The 25,022-nt window shown below is 36.5% G+C and overlaps 1 protein-coding gene across 1 annotated transcript in view; it reads left to right on the top strand.

Annotated features, from left to right (window-relative positions):
• The first annotated feature begins 5,382 nt into the window (after positions 1 to 5,382).
• LOC120427423 (pikachurin) overlaps positions 5,383 to 25,022 on the top strand; it is a 99,228-nt gene continuing 79,588 nt past the window's right edge. Inside the window, exons 1-3 of the mRNA XM_039592283.2 lie at positions 5,383 to 5,464; positions 7,969 to 8,087; positions 24,078 to 24,222. Of these exons, the coding sequence (XP_039448217.2) occupies positions 8,050 to 8,087; positions 24,078 to 24,222 (183 nt within the window). The 5' untranslated portion in view covers positions 5,383 to 5,464; positions 7,969 to 8,049. The remainder of the gene's footprint in view (positions 5,465 to 7,968; positions 8,088 to 24,077; positions 24,223 to 25,022) is intronic.

The raw sequence follows: 25,022 nt of genomic DNA, 5'->3' as shown, positions 1-25,022 counted from the left end.
AGTAGTTATGAGCTTTTATTTGAAAGTTTAACGCCCAGCTGCATCGCATTTTCCTGTTATGTTTAACGTTGACTGATTGTAGTGTGCTGTGCAAACTCCCAACGAAGCAGGACCGGCAGCAGTTGCTAGAAATTTCTCAGTGTTGTCGTGAAAGTGCTTCTTCCGGTCACTTAAAATGCCTGGCTGAAAGAAGGGTTATTTCAAACTTCAGAATTATGATGACCTCAAATTATGCCCTCCACAGCATTGCCTTGGCGTTCTCGATTGCGAGATTCCTACTCGAAACTAGGTGTTCAAAGGCTTGATTGTTGAGGCAATTGCGAACCTCTTTTTACACCTTAGGTTCCATCCACCCCGGGATTCAAACTGACGACCTTTGGATTGTTGGTCCAACTACCTATCAGCGACTCCACCGAGACAGGGCCCAGGAAGACAACTCCTACACCTGGACTGAGCCAACGACCTAACCCTCTAGGTTAGACCGGGAACAATATTTACTTCTCCGTCGGACGGAAGGCTTGATCAGACAAATCTCGTCTCATAATTTGCCACCGAGACCTTCTGGGATCTTACCCCTACACCACAAGTCCCGGCCAATGATGATTTATAACACCGTATTGAAAATATTTTTAAAAATCTTCACATATTTAACTTGTTGTCATTTTCGTTTTTTTTAATACTGAAATTCTTTCAAAATTCAAACTGATAGCTTTAAAATTCTGAGAATGAACTACTCAACCAGCAGCTCTGCACTGACCTGCTGCGCCGGAAATGAAACAAAACTGTATAAAAAGAGCGAAGATGGCAAAAGTCAGCTCAGCTCAGCTTCCACGTGGCTATTTTGCAATGAGAATTTTCCGGCTTCCGGCCAAAGTTTGACACCCCCTCCGTGCACGGTATACGTAAGCCTGTCATCGTATTTATAGCTCTGGTAGCTATATCAATATACTGTTTAGGAGATTTCCCCCTCGGGATTAAAAAGTTTTAAATTTATGCCATTTTCTGCGAGATGCTAAAAGTGTGGCTGGCTGGTGGAGGTGAAAGAAGAAGGAAGGTGTGCATCAAGAGAGCGCAGATTTTCACTGCCGCTGGCTGCCGACTGACAGCAATTTCCGCGAAAGTGGCAGGGGTTTCCGAGAGCCGTGCTGCAGGTAGAGCTGCCGGTTGCTGTACTACGAACGAAGTGAACTTGCTTCGAAGAATTTAATGAGGCTTCCAGCGGTGACAGGATCGACGGCACCAGTAAAGAGCTTGAAAAGTGGGAAACTTGAAAGAAAAACTGACGATTTACAGTGTATTGCGGGGTGGATACGGTTAACTTTATGAACTATTTCTTAAAAATCTGTGGAAATATGTTGAGTTAACACTTCAACTTCATGAGGCTCATGATTTAAAATAGGTTTTTTGTTATGGCATTATGGCATACACACAATAGTGCAATTTTTTATTTGAAGAAAAAAAAATATTTGAGTTATTTTTTCTCTTTTTTTCAAAATTTGAAAGGATCACAACTACGTTTGGGATTTGTTGAACAACACAAAGATTGAATACTACAGTCATGACGACCCAGGTAAACGCCCCATGAAACAGGTCCTCCGTGGAGAAGAGCTCAAAACTCTTAAGTTGAACGTGATTGAAGTCTTCAAGATGACGAGACACAACAAGGACATCAAGTATCGTAATCAATTTACCTGGTTCATCTCGAGAAAGGATCGACAACGCTGTCTGAGCTGAAAGCAGTTCGGGCAATTTTGCCAAATGCTTCAATTGCGGTGGCGACCATTCGACCAAGAAACGGAGCTGCCCAAAATGAGCTGAGTTTGAAAGAATTCGGCAGCATACAACGACGAGGCATCAACCAACTCGTCCCAGCATTTACGGACTTTCCTGCTTTGGCGTCACCAGGAGCGGGATCTGCTCGAGTGGTTCCAAATCTGCATCCATTGCCGTTGAATCAGCGGCAACACGTTTCAGAGTGTAGTGCAGTAGTGACCTGTTTTCACCACCAGAACTTCTGAACATTTTCATCGAGGTGACAACAACACTGCGTGGGTGCAAAACTCGTGCAGAGCAAGTAAGAACGCTTGGAGGATTTATCTTAAAATACAGTTCGTAGTTTACTCGTTGAATGATTTTGAATAACTCAAAGAAATTTTATTTTAGTTTTATGTTAGGACAGGCCTGCCCAACGTCCGGCCCGCGGGCCGGATCCGGCCCGTGAAGCCATTTCATCCGGCCCGCGACGGCTTTTCAAAATAGTTCTATGACCGGCCCTAAAGGTTGTTTATGGAATACTCAATAAATAAATTGAGTGTCAAAATTTAAAATATAATCATGAGATTAATTTTTTTTTCTTCAATATTTTGAAAAAAAAAAAACATTTGTTTGTTTCATTTTTGCTTTTGACGTTTTGTTTGGAATTTGCATTTTTATTTTTTTATTTCACATTCTTTATATTTGAATTTAATTCTTATCATTTCTATATTAATTTTTAGAACCAATTATTAAACTTAAAAAATGTGCAAAAAGAAGTGTCAAATATAAATTTCTAAAAATGTTGGCTATTTTAACTTCTATAATTTTTACATTTGTGAGGATTTTGATTTGAATTGATTTTTCATAAATGAGTAAGCAAAACAATAATAAAATTTAGCTGGAAAAAAGCTTTAAAAAAGCAAATTAATCATATCGAATGTAAAGATCGCTGCAAATATTTTTAAAATTAAAAAAAAATGTTTCAAAATGAGTCAAGAAATCAGATACCAAGTTTTTCTATAAACTTCAATTATTTTAGGAAATTTGAAGAATGACAAATTTAAAACTATCAGATATATATTTTTCTCCACATTTTTAAATTTCGTGCCTTTAAAAACATTTTGAAATGTATTGTAAAATATTTGAAAAAAGGTACAAAACAACTTAAAAAATGTTTTTTCGTAAAGATGATTTGAATCCAAATTTCGTTTCAATGATTTTTATCTTGTCTCGTTGATTTTTCAAACTTGACAAAAACTTTCAACGACGAAATTTGAATGTTCTTTTTAAGTTAATGATATCAGGGTATATAATTTCAATCGACAAAACCCCCCCATTGCTTCGGAAAAATCAGATCTGGTCCGCTGGGCCAAAAGTTTGGGCACCCCTGTGTTAGGATAAGTTGTTCAAATATTCTTTCTTTTTTACCCCTTCAATGCAAAAATGTAAAACAATTTGGAGTAAGTAGATAAATGTGAACAGTCAATAATAAAACCAAAAAAAAAAAGATGAAGAGCATTAAGCATACCACGAAAACGAAACTATTGGCACTACGCCCCCCGGGGCATGGCCTTCCTCTAACGTGGGATTTCTGCTCCAGCGCCTCTGACGAGACAGGAGAAACCGGGACCGACGTTTTACTTCACCATCCGATAGAAGCTCAGTGGATAAGGCGGGAATCGAACCCGCGTCTCATAGCATCATCGGGATCGGCAGCCGAAGCCGCTACCCCTGCGCCACGAGCATACCACTTAAAAAGTAAATAAAATGTAATTATTATAGGAATGTTCAATAAAGATATATTTAACTAAAAAAATACTCAGATTCTAAACTTCACTGACTCAGACGCCTGATTCCATCTTCCGGTCCTCAAATAGTACCCAACCTTACCGACTCTGACTTTGACTCTACAGCTCAGTTCAGAACAGTGTCTTCAAGCTAGATTAGCTTAGCCAAGTTTGTTTTCGGCGAAAAGTTTTCCCATGGATAATGGCTCAACTTTCCAGCGCATAAAACACTTTCAGATCCATCAAATTTCACTGCCCCCGTTCTACGTTCTACCTTGATCCGCTTCTAGTTTCTACGATGCAGACCTCCCATCGCCATCAACCACAGAGCCAATGGGTTCCATCAAATTATAAACAAATTTTAATCATCAAAGTTGATCTTGCAGCTAGGGTCGAGCACTAAATCTTTGCGTACACGACTCCATTAACGATTTACCTGACGGAGGTGGAGTGGCAGCTCGTCGAACTCAATTAAAATTTTAATTTATGAGGGTTTAACGGGTTTTCAATTATCCCACCGGGTGTCGTTGGAAATACTTTTTGTTGCTGAATCTCACCTGCAGTTTTACAGCCCAACACGCACCCAAGCAAGAAACGGTGAGAAGCGCAAAAACGATTCCGACTAGTCTGTGGGAGAAAAATTATGTCCTTTGCGTAGCGACCGAATGGAATTAGCACCGAAGGGAGAGTAAATTAAACCCCATTTATCTCGGATGAGGGGAGTTCGGGGACTGTCCGCAGCTGGACCTCTTTGGGCGAGTGCGAGCGAACAAGTGAAAAATGCTTAATGGGTAGCACAAGTATAAACAACAATTATTGTGATTTATTGTGCCGGAGAGATTTGAGTAGTTTAGCAGGTTGAGGTGGGTTTAGGGAAAGCTGCAAAAAGATGGGTGTTTATTATTGAGATATGCTTGATGGTTACATCATATTCTCCGGAATTACTTTTCCTAGAATCCTATTTCCCAGAAATCTATTACCAAAACGACCCATTTGAAGATTTGAAGTTTTGAAAATTTGATGATTTGAAGATTTGAAGATTTGGAGATTTGAAGATTTTAAAACTTGAAGATTTGAAGATTTGAAGATTTGAAGATTTGAAGATTTGAAGATTTGAAGATTTGAAGATTTAAAGATTTGAAGATTTGAAGATTTGAATATTTGAAGATTTGAAGATTTGAAGATTTGAAGATTTGAAGATTTGAAGATTTGAAGATTTGAAGATTTGAAGATTTGAAGATTTGAAGATTTGAAGATTTGAAGATTTGAAGATTTGAAGATTTGAAGATTTAAAGATTTGAAGATTTGAAGATTTGAAGATTTGAAGATTTGAGGATTTGAAGATTTGAAGATTTGAAGATTTGAAGATTTGAAGATTTGAAGATTTGAAGATTTGAAGATTTGAAGATTTGAAGATTTGAAGATTTGAAGATTTGAAGATTTGAAGATTTGAAGATTTGAAGATTTGAAGATTTGAAGATTTGAAGATTTGAAGATTTGAAGATTTAAAGATTTGAAGGTTTGGAGATTTGAATATTTAAAATTTACCTTCAAACTTAATCAGAAGGCGCGGTAAGACAATTCTAGAGCATTCATCAAAATTTATACAATTTAAGGAATACCTTTTTGAAATGAGTAAAATTCGATTCTTTGAAAGTAAAGATTGGTCCTTCTTAATCAAATATGTCGATTTTCAACTTGAAAACTTGGAAGTTTTAGGAAAATATTATAAGTGGTAAAGTGCTGAAGACCCAGCATTAGATGCTGGTTTAATACATTTTTTTATCAAAACCATGCGATCAACTCATAATCTAACTCTTTTCATGTTTCTTCTTGCAGACTCCCACGTGAACACTCCAAGATTCAACCAGCACTCGTGGCTGGCGTTTCCTGCCCTTCGGGGGGCCTACAAACACGTCCAGGTGAGTAAGCAAAACATTCAAATCAAGCCGTTCAAATCGCTCCTCGTTCCAAAATCGAAACCAACCAACCTCGCTACAAAGAAATCATCCGCCCGACTGGCATGCACGTCATTTGATTAAATCGGTACATAAACTATTCCCGGCCGAATCGCGATCCTTTGAAACAACAAACATCGAGTTTGCTCTTTGATCCTCCGGTTGAATGGCCACGATTTTAGGGAACAAAAATCGCAAAAAAAAACATTTTGCTTTGGGCTGGTTTACCTGTGCTGCATCTGCACTAGTTGAACCTTGCGGAATGTACTCTAATCGTACGTACGAGGCCAACCTGAATTCGAGTGAAATTGGAACGACAACAAAAAAGTTTTAGAAGAAAATATCAAACAATCCCGCAGCTGTTTTGGTCACGTTGTTATTTTTATCGGCATGAAGCGTTGTTGTACAGGTATTCGAAGTGATTTGTCGTTACAAAATAAGTTTAAGCATAAATATTGCAGCAAACATAGTTTATGCAAAAAAAAGGATTTTTCAGCACGAGTCGTACATTAATCCAACGAGGTTCACCGAGTTGGATAAATACGACGAGTGATGAAAAAATCAAGTTGTGCAACGAGTTCCATACAACGTTTTTTGCAATTCCGTAAAACACCATTTGAACAGAACTATAGGAAAAATGTCAACAAGTGCTGAAAAGTTCCACTTTTCAGCATCCGTTTCAGTGCTGAAAAGTAGAACTTAAAAGCATTTATTTTGAAAAGGGTTACTATTCGATTCTGTTATTTTTGATACAGAAAAGTAGGCTGTTTCGTCGTTCGAAAATGACAGGAAAAGTAAATAGTTTCACGACTGAATTGCAAAAAAAGTTTCTTGCAATTCCGCTGTGTCAACTTTTTCTGTCCTTTTGGAGAAACGATACGGCCTACTTTTCCCTACCAAAAATAATAGAATGGAAAATTCATACCTTTCAATACCGGTAAACCTCTCTGGATAAATGTACGACTCGTGCTGACAAAATCTTGTTTTTGTAATTTGTTGCATAAACTTCTTTTTAAAGTTCAATTTTAATATAATAACGTTTACGACACTTAACTTCATTTTTCTTGGAATACTGGAACAGACAAAATGCAATTAGAATATTTATCCGATTATGAGTTGTTTCCACTGCTATGGTTAGCAAATAAGTTTAAAATAATCGTGCAATATCAAATGCAATTTGACATGCAGCAGCAGCAAGAGAACGCTTCACAGTGGTCGGAAACGCAAATTTAGCAGGAATAATTTATTTCCGCTTCAGGGATGCATTTTCGAGCTTCGGTGTCTAAGAAACATTTGTTAAGAATGAAATTCTACTTCATTGGGTCAAAACGATATTAGGGTGGTCCAACAATTTCTAATATTTTCAAAAACTATCTTCGATTCTAGATGAGATAGAGGTATACTTTCTTCGACAGTATTGTAGTACTAGCCATCTCAAACAACTTTCTCGAAGACACCAAATCTCTATCTCTTAATCGGGTCATTCTACAGCATTTTATATGAAAAGCAGTAGGATGGCCCATCAAAAAGGTGTTTTTATTGTGTATCTTTTTTGTATTATTTTTGGTAATTTTGGTGTCTTCAGGACATATTTAGAGCATAAAAATACGCGTCTTTTGAAATGTCAACGAAGTCGCTAGGTCATTTTGGTAAAAAGTTACAGCGTTTTTAAAGTTTTTAATAGGCCTTTTTCAAATGTTTGTATCTTTTCGAGGGGGACACAAAAAAATACGCTCCGCGGTGCATCTGAAAGCTTAAAACTTCTTCTTTAATATGAATATAACATCTCAAAAGGGTTTTTCTTAAACCCAAGTTACAGCGATTTAAAAATTGTCATTTTATGAGATTTTGTACAATGCTCTATGAGAAAATTTACATGAATATCGCATTAATTTGTATCAAAACTGCTCTTAGTGAGCTCAAATGCAGGTAAAATTGGTTTGTGGACAAACGTGGTCGAACCTGGTTTTTATGGCAACTATGGAGGTCTTAGATGACCTAGGGTGGTTCATATTCGTTCACTCTTATAAGATATGTTTTTTTTTTTAATTCGCATAGAAAGAAAAATAAAAAAAAACATTTAAACAAAATTAAAATACATAACCTTTTTTAATTAGCAAAGCAGCTGAGGATATGATATCTGATTAGGGTGGCTCAAATTAATTAGAAAATAAAATGATTAAAAATTAAATATTTTGTCCACATTTGTTCACAAACCAAATCGACTTTTATTAGTATTTTTTAACTAGGATAAAACTTTCCATTCATTTACTGTGTTAAAGGGTGCCGTTTTGCATCATTAGTTGTAGCTCGAAAATGCATTCCTGAAGCGGAAATAAATTATTCCTGCGAAATTTGCGTTTCCGACCACTGTGCGCTTATCAAATAAGGCAGGAGTAGTTTTTTTCGAATGTTTCGAAATGTTTGAACATGATTTTTAATCTTTTTTGCGTTTTTATTTGTTTCAGCTTCACATCGAATTTCGACCAGAATCGTTCGACGGAATCCTGCTGCTAACGGGCGAGCGGGATGATCTGACTGGAGATTTTATGGCCCTGCTGCTGCACCAAGGATTCGTGGAGTTTTGGTGAGTGAATTTCAAAATAAAATTATACAGTCAAACCTCTTTTTACGCGAATTTTGGTTCTCGCGTAAAAAAAAATCGCGTAAAAAAAGTTCGCGCTATTTTGAATTTTTCGCGTAAAAAAAGTTCGCGCTGTTTTGAATAGCTCGCGTAAAAAGATTTTTTAAGTATTTTTTTTAGTTTTATAAAGTATTATATTTTTTAATAATAATAGTGTAATTCCAGGTTATTCAAAATAGCTTCAGTGACCTACGCTGTATATTCTACAGCAGGTTGGGATGTTCTGGGTTATCCAAGAACTTCCGGAAGTAAAGAACTGATATTCTACCTGTTCAACAAGGGTCTGTACCAGTGTATCCACCATCGTAATAATTGCAGGTATCTTCCGCGACCTACGATGGTTACCTTTGTTATCTGTTAAAATGTACTAGGTCCAAGAACTCCCGGAAGTTATGGCCTGGATATCTACCTGATCAACGGGGTTCTATATGACTATATTAACCATCGGTTTAGCTTCAGATAGCTTCAGTGGACGACGATGGACACTCTACGTTGGATTATTTTGGGTCATCCAGGAACTCCCGGATGTCATGGCCTCGATATCTACCTGTTCAACGGGTGTCTATATGGGTGAATTAACCATCGGTATAGGTTCAGAAAACTTCAGTGGACCCCGATGGACATCCTGTGGCATGTTGGATTGTTTTGGGTCATCCAGGAACTCCCGGAAGTCATGGCCAGGATATCTGCCTGATCAACGGGGGTCTGTATGGCTATATGAATCATCGGTATAGCTTCAGATAGCTTCAGTGGACCACGATGAACACTCTGTGGCATGTTGGATTGTTTTGGGTCATCCAGGAACTCCCGCAAGTCATGGCCAGGATATCTACCTGTTCAACGGGGGTCTGTATGCCCATAGTGACCATCGGTGTAGCTTCAGATAGCTTCAGTGGACCACGATGGACACTCTGTGGCATGTTGGATTGTTTTGGGTCATCCAGGAACTCTCGGATGTCATGGCCTGGATATCTACCGGATCAACGGGGGTCTATATGCCCATAGTAACCATCGGTATAGCTTCAGATAGCTTCAGTGGACCACGATGGACACTCTGCGGCATGTTGGATTGTTTTGAGCCATCCAGGGACTCCCGGATGTCATCAACGGGGTTCTGGTTGATCAAAAAGATATCCAGGCCATGACTTCCGGGAGTTCCTGGATGACCCAAAACAATCCAACATGGCGCAGAGTGTCCATCGTGGTCCACTGAAGCTACCTAAAGCTATACCGATGGTTAATATAGCCATACAGAACCCGTTGATCAGGTAGATATCAAGGCCATGACTTCCGGGAGTTCCTGGATGACCCAAAACAATCCAACATGCCGCAGAGTGTACATCGTGGTCCACTGAAGATATCTGAAGCTATACCGATGGTTACTATGGGCATACAGACCCCCGTTGAACAGGTAGATATCCTGGCCATGACTTCCGGGAGTTCCTGGATGACCCAAAACAATCCAACATGCCGCAGAGTGTCCATCGTGGTCCACTGAAGCTACCTAAATCCATACCGATGCTTAATATAGCCATACAGAACCCGTTGATCAGGTAGATATCAAGGCCATGACTTCCGGGAGTTCCTAGATGACCCAAAACAACCCAACATGCCACAGAGTGTCCATCGTGGTCCACTGAAGCTATCTGAAGCTATACCGATGGTTACTATGGGTATACAGACCCCAGTTGAACAGGTAGATATCCTGGCCATGACTTCCGGGAGTTCCTGGATGACCCAAAACAATCCAACATGCCGCAGAGTGTCCATCGTGGTCTACTGAAGCTACCTGAAGCTATATCGATGGTTCATATAGCCTTAAAGACCCCTATTGATCAGGTAGATATCCTGGCCATGACTTCCGTGAGTTCTTGGATGATCCAAAACAATCCAACATGCCACAGGATGTCCATCGTAGTCCACTGAAGCTATACCGAAGGTTAATATAGCCATATAGACTCCCGTTGATCAGGTAGATATCCAGGCCATGACTTCCGGGAGTTTCTGGATGACCTCGTACATTCTAACAGATCGCAGAGAATCCATCGTGGCTCACTGAAGCTACCTGAAGCTATACCGGAGGTTAATATAGCCATATAGACTCCCGTTGATCAGGTAGATATCCAGGCCATGACTTCCGGGAGTTCCTGGATGACCTCGTACATTCTAACAGATCGCAGAGAGTTCTTCGTGGCTCACTGAAGCTATCTGAAGATATATCGATGGTGAATACACCGGTACAAACACCCGTTGAACAGATAGATATTCTATTCGTGACTTCCGGATGTTCTTAGTTGTCCAGAACATCCCAATATGATGCAGAGTATCCGTAGGTCACCAAAGCTACTGATTGTAAAAACCCTAATTGTGGTCCCCGTTGAACAGGAAGATATGACCATAATGGTTTAGACTTCCGACAGTTTAAAATCGGATCGCGTTATTTTGAATTTTTCGCGTAAATTGAGTTCGCGTTATTTTGAATTCTTCGCGTAAAAAAACAGCGTAAAAAAATTTCGCGCAAAAGGAGGTCGCGTAAAAAGAGGTTTGACTGTATTTGGAACTACTTGCATTATTGAAAAATTGATTAAATATAAGCTAAAAAAAATGAATACTAATCCCATTTAACACATAAATAAATTACATAAAATCTCAATAACAACAATTGATTTAGTGCACAGCACAACCACAAATGATTTTCCAATCAATTCCGCACTTGTGTGTGTGAGTGGGCTAGCCATCAAACTGCCGGCAAAGCCTTCCGATCCGTGAATGATTTACGGCCGATGGGAAAGTTTACTAACTCAATTAAAATTAATCATTTCGGGGTTATTGGCCATGTGCGCTCTACTAGCTAGCTGGTCGCGGGTAAAAGTTCCCGTTGGTTGTGGCCGGGGTCATAACTCAATCCTTTTTCGGCCCTTAATTGTTCCGCAGCGCGCGCTTTGTCTTTCTCTTCATCGACGCCGCGCCATCATCGTCGGGTTGGACGGATGGGGCACGTACTACATTTCTAATATACACACAAAAAAATATTTCTGATTGTTACATCATTTAGGATGTAACACTTTTGCACGTCATTAAACATTTAAATACAAATGCAATTTGATGTAAATTTGCAACAAATTATACGTAAAAACATGATTTTACGTGTGATTCAACCGTTTACATCGAATTTCAAGTTTACATCAACTGAGTTTACATGTGATTCATTTTTTCCGTGTCGAGTAAATTCACATATTTTTTTCTGTGTAGAAACTGAACGTGGAATGAGTCGATTGATCCTGAATGAAAGCGAAATTAATGTGTAACAAGTTAATGGGAATGTGATTGTAGGGTACGGTGAGCATTTTTGGGAAATTTGTAATTGCTTTTTCATTTCTAAAACTCAATAAAAGACAACTCTAAATATTGCTTCTCATTCAAAGTGAAAACAAAAAAAAATCTTCCTGCAATGGGTCCCAACAGTGCCAACAAGTCACAAAGCACAGCAGCCTCTGCTAATTTCGCAGAACGTACCATATTGCTCCTTTCCTTGCCCAGATTTTCCCAAGAAAATGGGCTCTGATTTTCGCTCGCTACCGCTGCCACATTACTGCTGAAGTTGGAAAAACCAGATGGAGCCAATTGGGGATGATTCATCGCTTTTCCCGCGGGAAGCCGAAAACGGGAGGCCTCTTTTATTCGTATCTTGTCGGGTAGAGGAACGAGGCGAAAAATTCGTGCCTGGCTTTCCTGCTGATGGTACTCGAGCGAAACGCGATGAAGATAAATAATAATATTTTGCACAATTACAACGAATTTGTTTCATTTTCACGCGCAAACAATAATCATCCATCTTTTCGCGTGCAAAGAGCCATGTTTGAGCGAGGAAATGTCTTTCTGTCCGTGGATGACTGGGAGAAAAAGGGTGGAACGTTTTGCTGACGGTGACATCGCATTAAGATGAGAAAAGTTTAGCGTTGAGCTGCGACGTAAAATATTTGAAAGTTTATTCTACATTTCAAGTGATTGAATGATTACCATTAGTAATGCCATTTGTATTTTTTTCTCTAAAGATCAAAGAAAAAATCCATATTTTAAACAAATTTAAAACAACTAAATGTAACATAATTTTATAAATGTTCATATCACCACGTCTTATTGCGGCAGCACCTGCTGAGTCAAACAAACAAAATTCATCGTTTCTACATACAACAAAATGTAACGTATCGTTTCTACCAGTCTTCCAGCAACATGCAAGCCATTTGTGTTTGTCATGTTCTGATGAGGTGCATGTGTTGAATTGCTGCTGAGATGATTAAATTTGCATATCGGAAGGATGTTTGCATCTTCAACTTGCAATGTTGAGCAATATTTATATTGTAGAATTCAATCAATTACTTGATTGGCAATTGTTGTGCTGAAATCTTTTGTCTATCGTGCGTGTTATGAGTATTAGGATTACAATGATAATTTTTGTTGTCAGTCCAAATTTTTTTTAAGGTTTAATAAACAAAATGTTATTTAATCTTCTTCACACATTTGGACACATTTTTTATTTTTTATTTTTTTTTTTTTTTTTGATACGGAATAAAAAAGTACACAAATATCACTTAAGTGGTCACAACACGAGAACGGCTTGCCAGATTTTCAATGGAAAGGTCTTTTGGTAACCTAACCAACGATGCATCGATAAAATACAGATATAAGCATAAATTACATTGATCATAACTGAAAATAGAATATTTTATTCAGTGTGGTACAAACCTGGATAACGTCATGATTCGAATTCCCGGACGCTTTGAAACCCAGACACCTCATCTTGTTTTATCAATTATATGGTTATAAATTCGCATTATAAATGTCAAAAATGGGTTATTTGATGAATTCTAACATCAACTTTCATTTAGAGTTTGTTTGCATGTTGTAGTTAATGTCAAAACAATAAAATAAAATAAAATTATAAGATTACTAAAAATGCGAAACATTTCACGTGAAATATTTCATAGGAGTCCGAAGCACCGGGAAGGCAAAGCAGAAATTTATGGTTTTGATTTCATTAAATTCAAGCAAATTTTAATATAAAATATTGATTGTTTTGATTTTAACAGCTTATTTGAGACCTAAAGAATGCCATTCACTAACATGTGCGATTAATTAGCAAAAACGAGTGTCCGGAACTCGAAGCAAAAGTGTCCGGATTTCGAATCAGATTTTAACAGTGTCCGGGATTCGAAGCACAACAAGTCATTTTAATTTTCACATTCTGATGAAAAATTGTTAGAAAAGACATATTTTGCATGCATTCTCTTTAAACTGACTGTTTATACTACATCATGTTTATATCTCCATTTTCAACTTATTACATGATTTTTTGTTAGCTATAGCAAAAATGATATGCTACTAAGTGTCCGGATTTCGAATCATGACTTTAGTAAATAACCTTACGTAAATATTTAAACTAGTCAAATAGAAAAGCTGGCAAAGGCAAACTTATGGGAAATTGGACGAGCTTTCCTGCATTTTTTGTGAGTCTTTTCGTCACATTTTAGGCTATTTTCACAAAAATTTTGAACGAAAAAAAAACGTGTCATCACCTTGGAATTTATCTTTTAAACTTGAAAATTGAAAAATCTCATAAAATTGGCGTGTATTTTTCTTTTAGTCTATTTTTTTTTTAAACTCGTCTTATTTCCTACAAGTTTAACTTTGACCACTTTTTGATACGATGTCGTCGCCATCGTGCTAACTTGTCGTACGTGCATTTTGGGCCAAATTGAGTTAAGAACGCCATTTTGTGCAGCTCACAATGCCTCACCTTTTGACCTTCATAGATCCCCAAAATTCGATTTCAATCCTGAGATATTCAACAAAAACCGAAAAAACTCCGTGCATTTTTGTCACTTTACATATGAAAGTAGTTTCAATCTTGTCGTGCTATCTTGTCACTCCATGAAAATGGATGTAAGTGCGACAAAAGTCCATAGGGATTTCAGGCCAGGAAAGTCAGGATGCGTTTGTCGCACGTACAAGCTAGACTACCGATACAGCTAGGATACAGCAATATTTAATTTACAAAATACAAAAATATTAAAAACCCTTACGCATGATAACATGTTTAAAAAAAATCATTGTAATCGGAGAGGATTGGGACAAAAGCACCAGAAAAATTGCTGATTTGAGCTGGAATTGCTCGTTTTCGAAAAGATCGAAAAATTTCACAAATGTTTCATCTTATAACATTGGAAATAACATTGGGATCGTAACCATAAGTCGCTGAGATATTGACATTAGATCATTGAAGGTTGTTTGGGTGAGACTTAGAAAACTTCAATTTTCCTTTTTTTTCTTTCTTTAAGCCGCTGAATTTCAGCAACAATGTTATAAAGCTTTATTAGCTCTAATTTTCTGGACTGTTCAAAAAATAATGTTCGGAAATGGTCTTTTATGGTCACTCTTTTTATAAAATAAAAAACTTCCAATATTTCGTTTAAATCAAACTTATGGTGGCTATATCTTAAAAATGTGTAAAGTACTTTTCGATTGCAAATTCAACCCTATATAAAAAATTAGGTCAAAAAAATTATGAATGAAATTTGGACTATTTTTTAACAAAAAATCATGCTTCTCTATGACTCAAAAGATGTGAGTTTTGGTCCCATAAATATTTCAAAGAAATTGAGTTTTTCCGTGTACATTTTTTTTTTTGAATATTCCTCAACAATACCTAAATTTTTTCCGAAGACACCAAATCGATCAGAATATTCATTCGAAAATTACAGATTTTCTAATATTTACGTAACATTTTTGTATGGACAGCTGCCAAAATTGTATGGAGATTGTCATGGGGAATATCCCAAAAAAAATTGAACCAAGTAAAACAATATATACAAAATCAATATCCGGTTTTGGTACTTTTTAGTTGCTCAGTTGCCTTTTCATGGCGAAACAATATTTTCCCAAATTCAATTACTCCTCCCATGATTCCTTCCATTTGCTTTCTCTACATCCTGCTTACACAAAAATCATTCCTCGGACGATTTCCGCTCAGTGCGGAAAAGTTTCGAATTTTACAACGTCCATCAAATTAAGCCCTTCCTGATGCGCAAAGCGTTTTGTTCCACGAAATCAACCAAGTTTCGCCGAACGGACGCGAATCGTTAAAGCAGCCCAAAACGGTCAATTCAATCGAATTACAGAATCCGTCTCAACCAGCAGCGCGGTAGCTGAATTGGCCGGTGTTCGCCTTCCGGTGGCTCTGTTTGGTCAATCTGAACAGGTTCGCAGCCGAGGACGTGAAAAATGGCAACACTTTTTATTGGTCCTAAACGCGCGGCAGTTACTTTGGTAGTTTGATGGTGATTTCTGCTAAGGTAACCCTCAAGTGCTTTTTGATAATTTGTTTTCTTACATTGTTGATTTTTTTCTGTTTTTTTTTTTCGATGGTTTTAAAATTTACACGTGAGAAAATTTTTCGCCAAAATCAACTTCAAAATCAATTTGGCTGCTTCTTTCACAAGGGTTGGTGAGGGTTAGCGAAAGCTGTGTAATTGTGCGTGCCATGAAATTTGATGAAGACAATGCGGCTTCTTTTGAAAGCTCAGCGATCGTAGTTGTCTTCGACAGGCGCTGCTGCTGCAGCAGCGCTCAATCTGATGAGTTGTAAAACCCTGAAAGCCCGTAACAGTGCAAGTCAAAGTTGGCCCATTTCAATCATTAGCTCAAATTAGTGGTGCACCGACAACGGCCAAAAGTTGGTCCTTTTTTGCAGCGCGCGAGTGGGAAGCCTTACCGCCAAAACCACTACTTAGCCGAGCTTAAAAGCTCCTTCAGACGCCATCAAAGCTCTCGCTGCAGGAATCCGTTTTCGACAGCGACAACGAAGTTGAAAAGTTGGAATTTTCGCCTTACAGCTGCAGCCACGATGCATTTTCCAGAGCAGTGCATTGTCCTGAAGAGTCTTTGATAGCGTGGGTGGGTGGGACGAAAGCTCTTGCGGGATAATGAATGGAGAAAAACTTTGTTTCCCCACTTCCACAAAACCCGATGGGAGGGTTCTGTTGCTTGCTACGAGCGGCGGTGTTGCAGGGCCGAGGTCGCTAACTTTTCATTCCCTTGACGCAAAAGTGACGATGACAACGGCGAAGAATGATAGATAGAATTACCCAGTCAGTTAGTTTGCAGGGTTTGTCGAAAATTATACAAAATATTCGTCAAAAAGTCATCAGATCTTTGGATCATAAAAAAATTACAGAAAGAATATTCAAAGTTGTCTTGGTCCAAGAAAAACTGATAAATTTTGGGAACCACTGCCTCGCTACATGTGAAACAAAATAGAATTTTCCGACAAATGGGCAGGAAAAATGGAAAACTTCTCCCCCCCTTGAAACAAACTCCGCAAGGACAAACACTATCAGCTGGGGAGAAACCTTTGGCGAAAATAAGCGGCAAAAGTAATTTCCATCATCGTCATTTTCATCTCCTTGCAGAGCCAGTCGGTGATGCGCAGCGGGACTTCTTTGTGAAAATTTTCCAAAGTAAAACTTGACGCAGCACGGAAGCCGCTTGCAACTCAGTTTTTCCAGCGCTCGAGCAACTCAAAAGAATCAGTTCTGGGGAAACTTTTGCTTCTCGGAAAAATGCTACATTTAATCACGAAAACAGGTATTGGACTTTTGCCCTGCTCAGATTGAGTTGTTTATTTGAGGGGAAATAAAAACTTTTGTAAAAATTAAATAAAAACGAAATTCATTACCCAAGTCTCCGAGGCATTCACGCAAGATGAATGGCACGATATTTGCACGAATGAGCTGGAAAATGATTTCTTCCGAATGGGTTAAGAATGGCTTGGCTGAAAGTGTAAACACCAGCTGGGCTTTTTCTCATCTCGCACGTCCACCAGGGGTTATTTTTATTTTTACGACCTCAACCCCCGCAGGTAATAACAAGCTGTCATGGCTCGACACGGCATTTTCGTAAGAATTGCGTGGGCGTTTATGGCGTTCTTGAAGCGGAAGAAAAAATAAAGATTTGGGATTGCTATTTGTGAAACAAAAAAAAAAATAATACTTTTAGAACAGATACACAACTACAAATTTGAGCTTATTTGATTAAAGTTTAGTGGGTCTGTCCTAGTCCTGAACCACGTTACCAGTTGTCCATACAAAAAAATCTCTTCACATTTTGGTACTAAGAATTTATTGATATTCTTATAAGTTTTGATTCTTAAAGTTTGTTTTTGACAAAAATGTCAAAAGCATCGATAGCATGATTTTATTTTTGAATCTATCTTTGTCAAATTTAAATTAAATTCAAACTTTGTAGGACTAGAAGTTTTGGTCCAAATAATTTGCCCTCCAATTTGTCCCAGCACAACACTCCTTGATTTTCCATTTCCAATTCATTACTTTACATCGCGACTGCATAAAACTTTCACCGATCGGAGATCCTTAACTTTCAATTAATTGCATTTCCCAAACTGCTTTCGGCTCTTGTTGCCGGAAAAGCACCGCAAATTTCCACTTCACTGTGCAGCTTGAGCGCGACGACGATGGCAGTTTTCCCAGGCAACTTTTCCCCGCTGCACTACTTTTGTGGCAGTAGCTGCTGCTACTTGCGATGCCCGGCTGCAAACTATTTCAATGCCATTGGCAGGTTCGGAGGCAGGCTCCCGATGCTGCTCTGTGGTATTTGTGTGTGCAGACTGTGCACGTCTAGGCGGGGGAAAAACGACCGACAGAAGAGAAATTTTCCGCGATAAATCAACTGGCAACTGATATTTATGTGTACATTAATTTGAACAGGGAATGTTCAATTATGCAAGATAAATGTGTGTGTTTGTGTGAAAGAAAGAAGGAAAAATGTGTCGATCGTAGCGGTGGCATGTCAGGAAGCAGGATAGCTTCAGGACTCGCTGCACACATGACACGACACAGGAATGCAACCGTTGGAGTTGGGAGCAGCATATGCCACAGTGACTTGCACGTTCTCACAGCTACTAAGAAGTATGAAGATATTCGGCAGCTTGGGATATTTTAAACGTGTTCTGTTGTTATACCACAATGACGGCAATTGGTAATTTATTTTATGACCTTGACACTTGATGACATGGTTAGTTGTTGTTGTACTGGAATATTGAGTTTATTTCTTTTATCTTTTTGGAAAATGGTATAATGGAGTACACAGAAAAAAATGATGGTAATATTCATTAGAAATTGGTGAAAATTCATCAGTTTCTGGTAAATTTTCATCAGATTTACATATTTAATTTTTTTTTAATTTTTTTAGTTCAACCAACCAAATATTAAACTTTCCATAAATTTTCTTTTTTTCTGTGTAATGATGTTGACATGTTAAAAAAGTGTGCAACAAAAATGACTTTTTGGCGAACATTCAGGGGTTTGTTTCGGTGAGCGTATTGAGCTCAAATCCCAATTTTGAGTTTGATTGGATGTAACAGAAGCTAACGATTTGCATTTGAATTTAAAACTAGGTTTAAACCGTGAAAAATGTTTTTTTTTAATGTCATATTTTGAGGCATTTTGGTCACTAATGCGTTTACTTCAACATCACTGGCGCTAAGGCCAGATCCAGGATTAGCGTTAAATGAGGTTTCATAATACAAATATATACAACCAAAAAAATCCGAGAGAATAGCTCTACCAAAATTAAATGGAAGAATAAACCTCTCGTGGGTGAACCACCACTAAATTGTGTTCATTTCTGAAGTTTTTTTTTGAAAAGGTCCAATAAACCAAAATTTCAGTTTTTGCATTTTGGATGTTTTTCAATACCCCTGACTCAAGGTGGTTTCAAAAACACCCAAAAAGCAAAAACTGGAAATTTGGTTTATTGAACCTTTTCAAAAAAAACTCCAGATTTGTTCATTGATACAGTTCATCCCATTGAGTGGTTTATATTGCCAAATGACCTTTAAAATTGAGATGAAAAGTCATCGATTGTGATTGGACACTCAATAATATTTTGATTGAATGAATGTGCATGGAAAGAAAAATCTTAATAAATATAAATAAAAAAAAAATGACAAATGACCATCTCATAGTCATCATACATTGGTGGCCGATACGGCAAGGGCGCTATTCGATATGTCAAAGGTTTGGGATCGAGTCTCGAGTTATTCTCTCGGATGGCGCTGCCCAACTGTGGGTGTATATAATAGAAGGTATTTTTTAAAATTTTGGAGCTTGTTAAAACTGCGTAGAACTTAGTTCTTAGTGATAGGAGTAGCAAAAATCCCGAGGAACGGGAATTTTTCAACAAATTTCCCGAGAAATCTCAAACATTCAACCAAATTATGTAGAACAAATTGTCAAAATAATGTTGAGGATAATTTAACAAACAATTAAAAAACAGTTCTATGAATCATACAAAAATATAAAAAAGATGCTTGGTCTGGGTAAAAATAAACTATTCCTCACAATCTTATAATAACATTCAAAATCTTGCTCTGTGACCAGTTTGAATGATTGTGATTAAGATTAACTCTTGCACAAAAAGAAGTTTAAATGAAAAAAAGTTTGTGAAATTTGTGGAAAAATTATGCTTTTAATGACTAATAAATGTTCAAGAATATGTATAACCAGTTCCTGCTCTTCAACAAAATAGTAAAGAGTTGAATTTACCTTGAAATCTATCATCCATTTTTTTTATCTTAAAGTCTTCAATTATTTTGAAAGTGTTTTTTTTTAAATATATTGTATTCCTTTAGCACCATCAATATATTACGCAGTTTTATTAGTTTTAAAAATACATTTCATTTCGAGAGTTTTTTTAATCAAAATGTTCTCGATTGCGATTTTACAAAAAAAAAATGTTTGTTCGTCGATGATCATGGTCACTCACGACAAACACGGACGACGAAACAAAGAAAAACGCAAAATAGTAGTTTATGCAACAAGTTGCAAAAAGAGGATTTTTTTTGCACGAGTCGTACATTTATCCAACGAGGTTCACCGAGTTGGATAAATACGAAGAGTGCTGAAAAAATCAAGTTTTGCAACGAGTTCCATACAACATTTTTTGCAATTCTAAAAACCACACACAGAGTGAAATTTTATGTCAAATTTTCATGTATTTTGTCAATAAATCGATTAAATCAAAAAAATGTTGAAAAGTGTTACTTTTCGAAACAAGTGCTGAAAAGTTCAACTTTTCAGCGTTTATTTTGAAAAGTGTTGCTATTCGATTCTGTTATTTTTGGTACAGAAAAGTAGGCTATTTCATCGTTCAAGAATGACAGGAAAAGTAAGTAGTTTCACGACGGAATTGCAAAAAGTAACTTTTTCAAAAAAAAATCGTAAAATCGCGATAACTCGAGATTTTTATAAGCAAACCTTTTATGTTTGTATATCAACATTTTTGTAATTATCTACAACTTTGTAAAATATTGTTACACTCTTAAAATAACCCAAAGTAAGTAAGCAAAGTAAGAAAAAACATGAAATTTTAAAATGAAAAAATGACCCTTCTGGGTAAATGTAGATTCGAAAAGTACATCAAATTTCCATTAAAATTTCATGTTCCAAAAAAATTTACAGCCGAGTAACAGAAAATGGCAGAGGTTTAAAAACGTTTTTAATGTTATTTCGATGAAAAATACGTTTTATTGAAATTACGAGTCATCGTTTCAACATTTTAATGAAAAAAGTGTTTTAAAATGCATTATACACCTGTCCAGTTGTTTGGCCATCATTAGTTTCCAAAATATCTTAATATTGACGAAAATTCATTTTTGCGAAAAATAGTTTTTTTGTGGTTGTGGTTTCATAAAAATTCAAAACATTTTTGAATAAGCCATTTTATAGACCTCTCGATTCCCGGGAAATTTGGTCGAGACTCCCGGGAAGTTTTGAACTTTTCGAAGCAAAATTATTTAAACTAAAAATTATTTGGAAAATTCTAAGTTGTTAAATTATAAGGAGGAGGAGGATACTTAAATATACGTTTCATATAATAAGTATGGATTGATTGTAAGTAAAATCATTGAAAAATAAAAAGAAACGAATTTATTACTCTTTTTTATTATTGCCACTATTGGCATAGTCAAAAAAAAACTCCCGGGTCCCGGGAATTCCCGAGAAATTGCTAAATTCAACTCTCGATTCCCGGGTGATTGAAAATCTCGAGAATCGTCATCCTCTATAAATAAGCTTATCAATGCAGAAAAATGCATTTAAGATTTTTTCAGTTGATTAAACTTCATGGAAATTTTGAAGCTGATTAGAAATAATTTTTTTGCCCCGTAATTTTTCAGATCAGTTTTAAACGGGGTGGGAGGAATGGGATTAGATTTGGTCGTATAAATTTCTGCTTTTTAAAATGATCAAATCTCCCCCCTGATGACGGTAGTTAAAAGTGGAGAAAGTATAAAATACTTCCACTTGAATTTAGGAAATTCCTGGGAAATGTACAGATTACCCGGGATACGAGAAATTCCAGGACGCGTACTAAACATTTTAAAGAAAAAAAACTTATTTTTCATACAAAATGATACAATAGTATTTTCGAAAAAAAAATCTAAAGTTTGTTACTCAGCTTTAAAAAAGTGAGACATGTAATTAAAAAGGAAACTTAAACTACTTCAGAAGAGAAAATTTCTTAAAGAACAAAAAAATTATGTTAAACTATTGTGATTTTGTAACCTTGCAGGGTTATTTTCAGAGTGCATCAATGTTGCAAAGCAGACAATTACAAACAATTTGACACATCTTAAATACGTGTAATAAAACGAAATAGAAACGATTTTTTTTCTCAAACAGATTCGATTCGAATAATCGTTCCTAAACTAAAAGGAAACACATGAGCAATTCTCTACAAAACCGGCCGATTTCGACCATTTTTATTTTTTGTATTTTTTGATTTGGCTCAAACTTTGTGGGGGCCTTCCCTATGACCAAAGAAGCCATTTTGCATCATTAGTTTGTCCATATAAATTTCCATACAAATTTGGCAGCTGTTCATACAAAAATGGTACGTAAATATTCGAAAATCTGTAACTTTTGAAGGAATTTTTTGATCAATTTGGTGTCTTCGGCAAAGTTGTAGGTATTGTTAAGGACTATGTTGAAAAAAGTAGGTACACGGAAAAAAAAATTTCCCGATTTTTTATTAACTTTTTTTTTCACAAAAACTCAAATTCCCAAATTACGTATTTTTTGATTTTCGAGATTTTTTGATATGTTTTAGGGGACAAAAATCCGCAACTTTTGAGCTATAGAGAAACATGGTCAAAAAATCTGCCACCGAGTTATGATTTTTTGAAAAACTGGTGATTTTTGGAAAAAATCGAAGTTTTTTGCATAAAATTTTTTTGACCTCATTTTTTTATGCAAAATTAAATTTGCAAGCCATCGAGAGATTGATTTCAGCAAAATATTTGCAGTTTTTCGATTTTTAAAAATAGTGACCATGAGTAATCACTTCTGAAAATATTTTTTTTGAAAAGTTCAGAAAATTTTCTATAAAATTGTCTAAGAGACATCGAAGATTGAACCTCTGGATACAGCGGCTTAAAGAAAAAGAAACAAGAAAATTGAAATTTTCTAATTCTCACCCAAACAACCCTCCATTTTCTAATGTCAATATCTCAGCAACTAATGGTCCGATTTTCAATGTTAGTACATGAAACATTCGTGACATTTTCGGATCTTTTCGAAAAAATATTTTGAAAATTTTTAAATCAATACTAGCATTTTAAATGGGCATAATATTCAATGTTTGGCCCTTTTAAAATGTAAGTCTTGATTTAATTTTTTTCAAAATATTTTTTTCGAAAAGATCGAAAAATTTCACAAATGTTTCATGTATTAACATTGAAAATTGAACCATTAATTGCTGAGATATCGTTATTAGAAAATCGTGGGCTGTTTGGGTGAGACTTAGAAAACTTCAATTTTCGTGTTCCTTTTTCTTCAAGCCGCTGTATCTCAACAACCGGAGGTCCAATCTTCAATGTCTCTTAGACAATTTTATAGAAAATTTTCTGAACTTTTCAAAAAAAATATTTTCAGAAATGATCACTCATGGTCACTATTTTTAAAAATCGAAAAACTGCAAATATTTCGCTGAAATCAATCTCTCGGTGGCTATATCTTGAAAACGGGGCCCTTTATCAAAAAATCTGTAAAGTAATTTTCGATTGAAAATTCAATTTTGCATAAAAAATGAGGTCAAAAAAATTTTATGCATAAAACTTCGATTTTTTTCCAAAAATCACCAGTTTTTCAAAAAATCATAACTCGGTGGCAGATTTTTTGACCATGTTTCTCTATAGCTCAAAAGTTGCGGATTTTTGTTCCCTAAAACATATCAAAAAATCTCGAAAATAAAAAAATACGTATTTTGGGAATTTGAGTTTTTGTGAAAAAAAGTTTAATAAAAAAATCGGAAATTTTTTTTTCCGTGTACCTATTTTTTTCTAAATAGTCCTTAACAATACCTACAATATTGCCGAAGATGATCAAAAAGTTCCATCAAAAGTTACAGATTTTCGAATATTTACGTACCATTTTTGTATGAACAGCTGCCAAATTTGTATGGAAATTTATATGGACAAACTAATGATGCAAAATGGCTTCTTTGGTCATAGGGAAGGCCCCCACAAAGTTTGAGCCAAATCAAAAAATACAAATAAAATCCATTTCCGGTTTTGGTAGAGAATTGCTCACATGTACCTTTATCGACAACGAATAAAAAACAAATTTCCTTTTCTGTCCCACCATCCCAATCAAGCCAGCAAATTCGATTCCATCGACAGAAAGAAAAGAGGCACGATTTTCCTTTGGGGTAATCAGATTTCCTCTACTAGTTTACCGGTTTGCAGCTGCTGTGCAAGAAACACGCAAGAATCTTCCTCTTGTCTTGTGAATATAAGATTTCAGCATTATTTTCTATTCTGCATCACTCATCCAATGTTGCTTTCTCGTGCAATTGCAGGTTCGATTGTGGCTCCGGAACGGGGCGGGTCCGGTCGGAGGAAACGATTGTGCTGAACCAGTGGAACTCGATCACCATCTATCGGCACCGGTGGGACGCGTGGCTGGTGCTGAACCAGGGCAACCGAGTGCAGGGACGATCCAAGGTAAGGTCATTCAAGTGGAAATTGAAAATCATAAAAATATGTTATGAAGAATATGAAGAATGTTTTCCATCGATACAAATATTTTGGAAAATTAATGTGAAATTTTAGGTGGATTTTCCACAATCAAAGTCAAACCCTGCTCAAAAAGTCGTGCCCTGGCACAGTCATTGCATCTTTCATCGTAAACCCGAATAAAAATAATCTTCTGCCCATCAAAGACGTGAGCTTTTCCAAGAGGGCAAAAAAGATCTCAGGCGATGCCCACCCAGAACCCTAATCAGTTGCAGCTGAAGGAGAAGCCGGGCTTAACCTTTTCCTCCCATTTGAGCGTTTGTGCTTTTCTAACCGATCTCTCGGATGATAGTACGGTTCAGGTGCAGATAAATTGCGAGGAATAAATCAGATTCTGGAAAGGACTTACTGCAGATTTTTCTTTGAAACTGGAGGATTGTTTGGTTGACATGGTTGAGGTAGCATGTATTGAAAAGTTTCGTTATTATGATTGATTGGGCTTCACGGATTACTTTGAAACTTGAAATTTGTATGATTTGTTTGCCAATTGAATGAAACATTTATTGATTTTTTTATGTATAATAATAAAATTATTTCAGATGAACAGACTTATTTGCATAAACTTGATTTTCAATTAGAAAAAAGATGTGTATTTTTTTTCTTAAGATATCTGCATTGAAGTTTTTAAATCAATATTCAATCTACTTAGGCAGACAAGTTCAAACTCCATGGACACATTTATCATCCGTCCATTCATCAGTCCATCGCACATTCACTTGATACGCTTT

The sequence above is a fragment of the Culex pipiens genome, chromosome 3, assembly GCF_016801865.2.
Source record: "Culex pipiens pallens isolate TS chromosome 3, TS_CPP_V2, whole genome shotgun sequence".
Classification (NCBI taxonomy): domain Eukaryota; kingdom Metazoa; phylum Arthropoda; class Insecta; order Diptera; family Culicidae; genus Culex; species Culex pipiens.
Note: the sequence above shows the minus strand (reverse complement) of the source record. Positions and strands in the feature narration are given on the sequence as shown.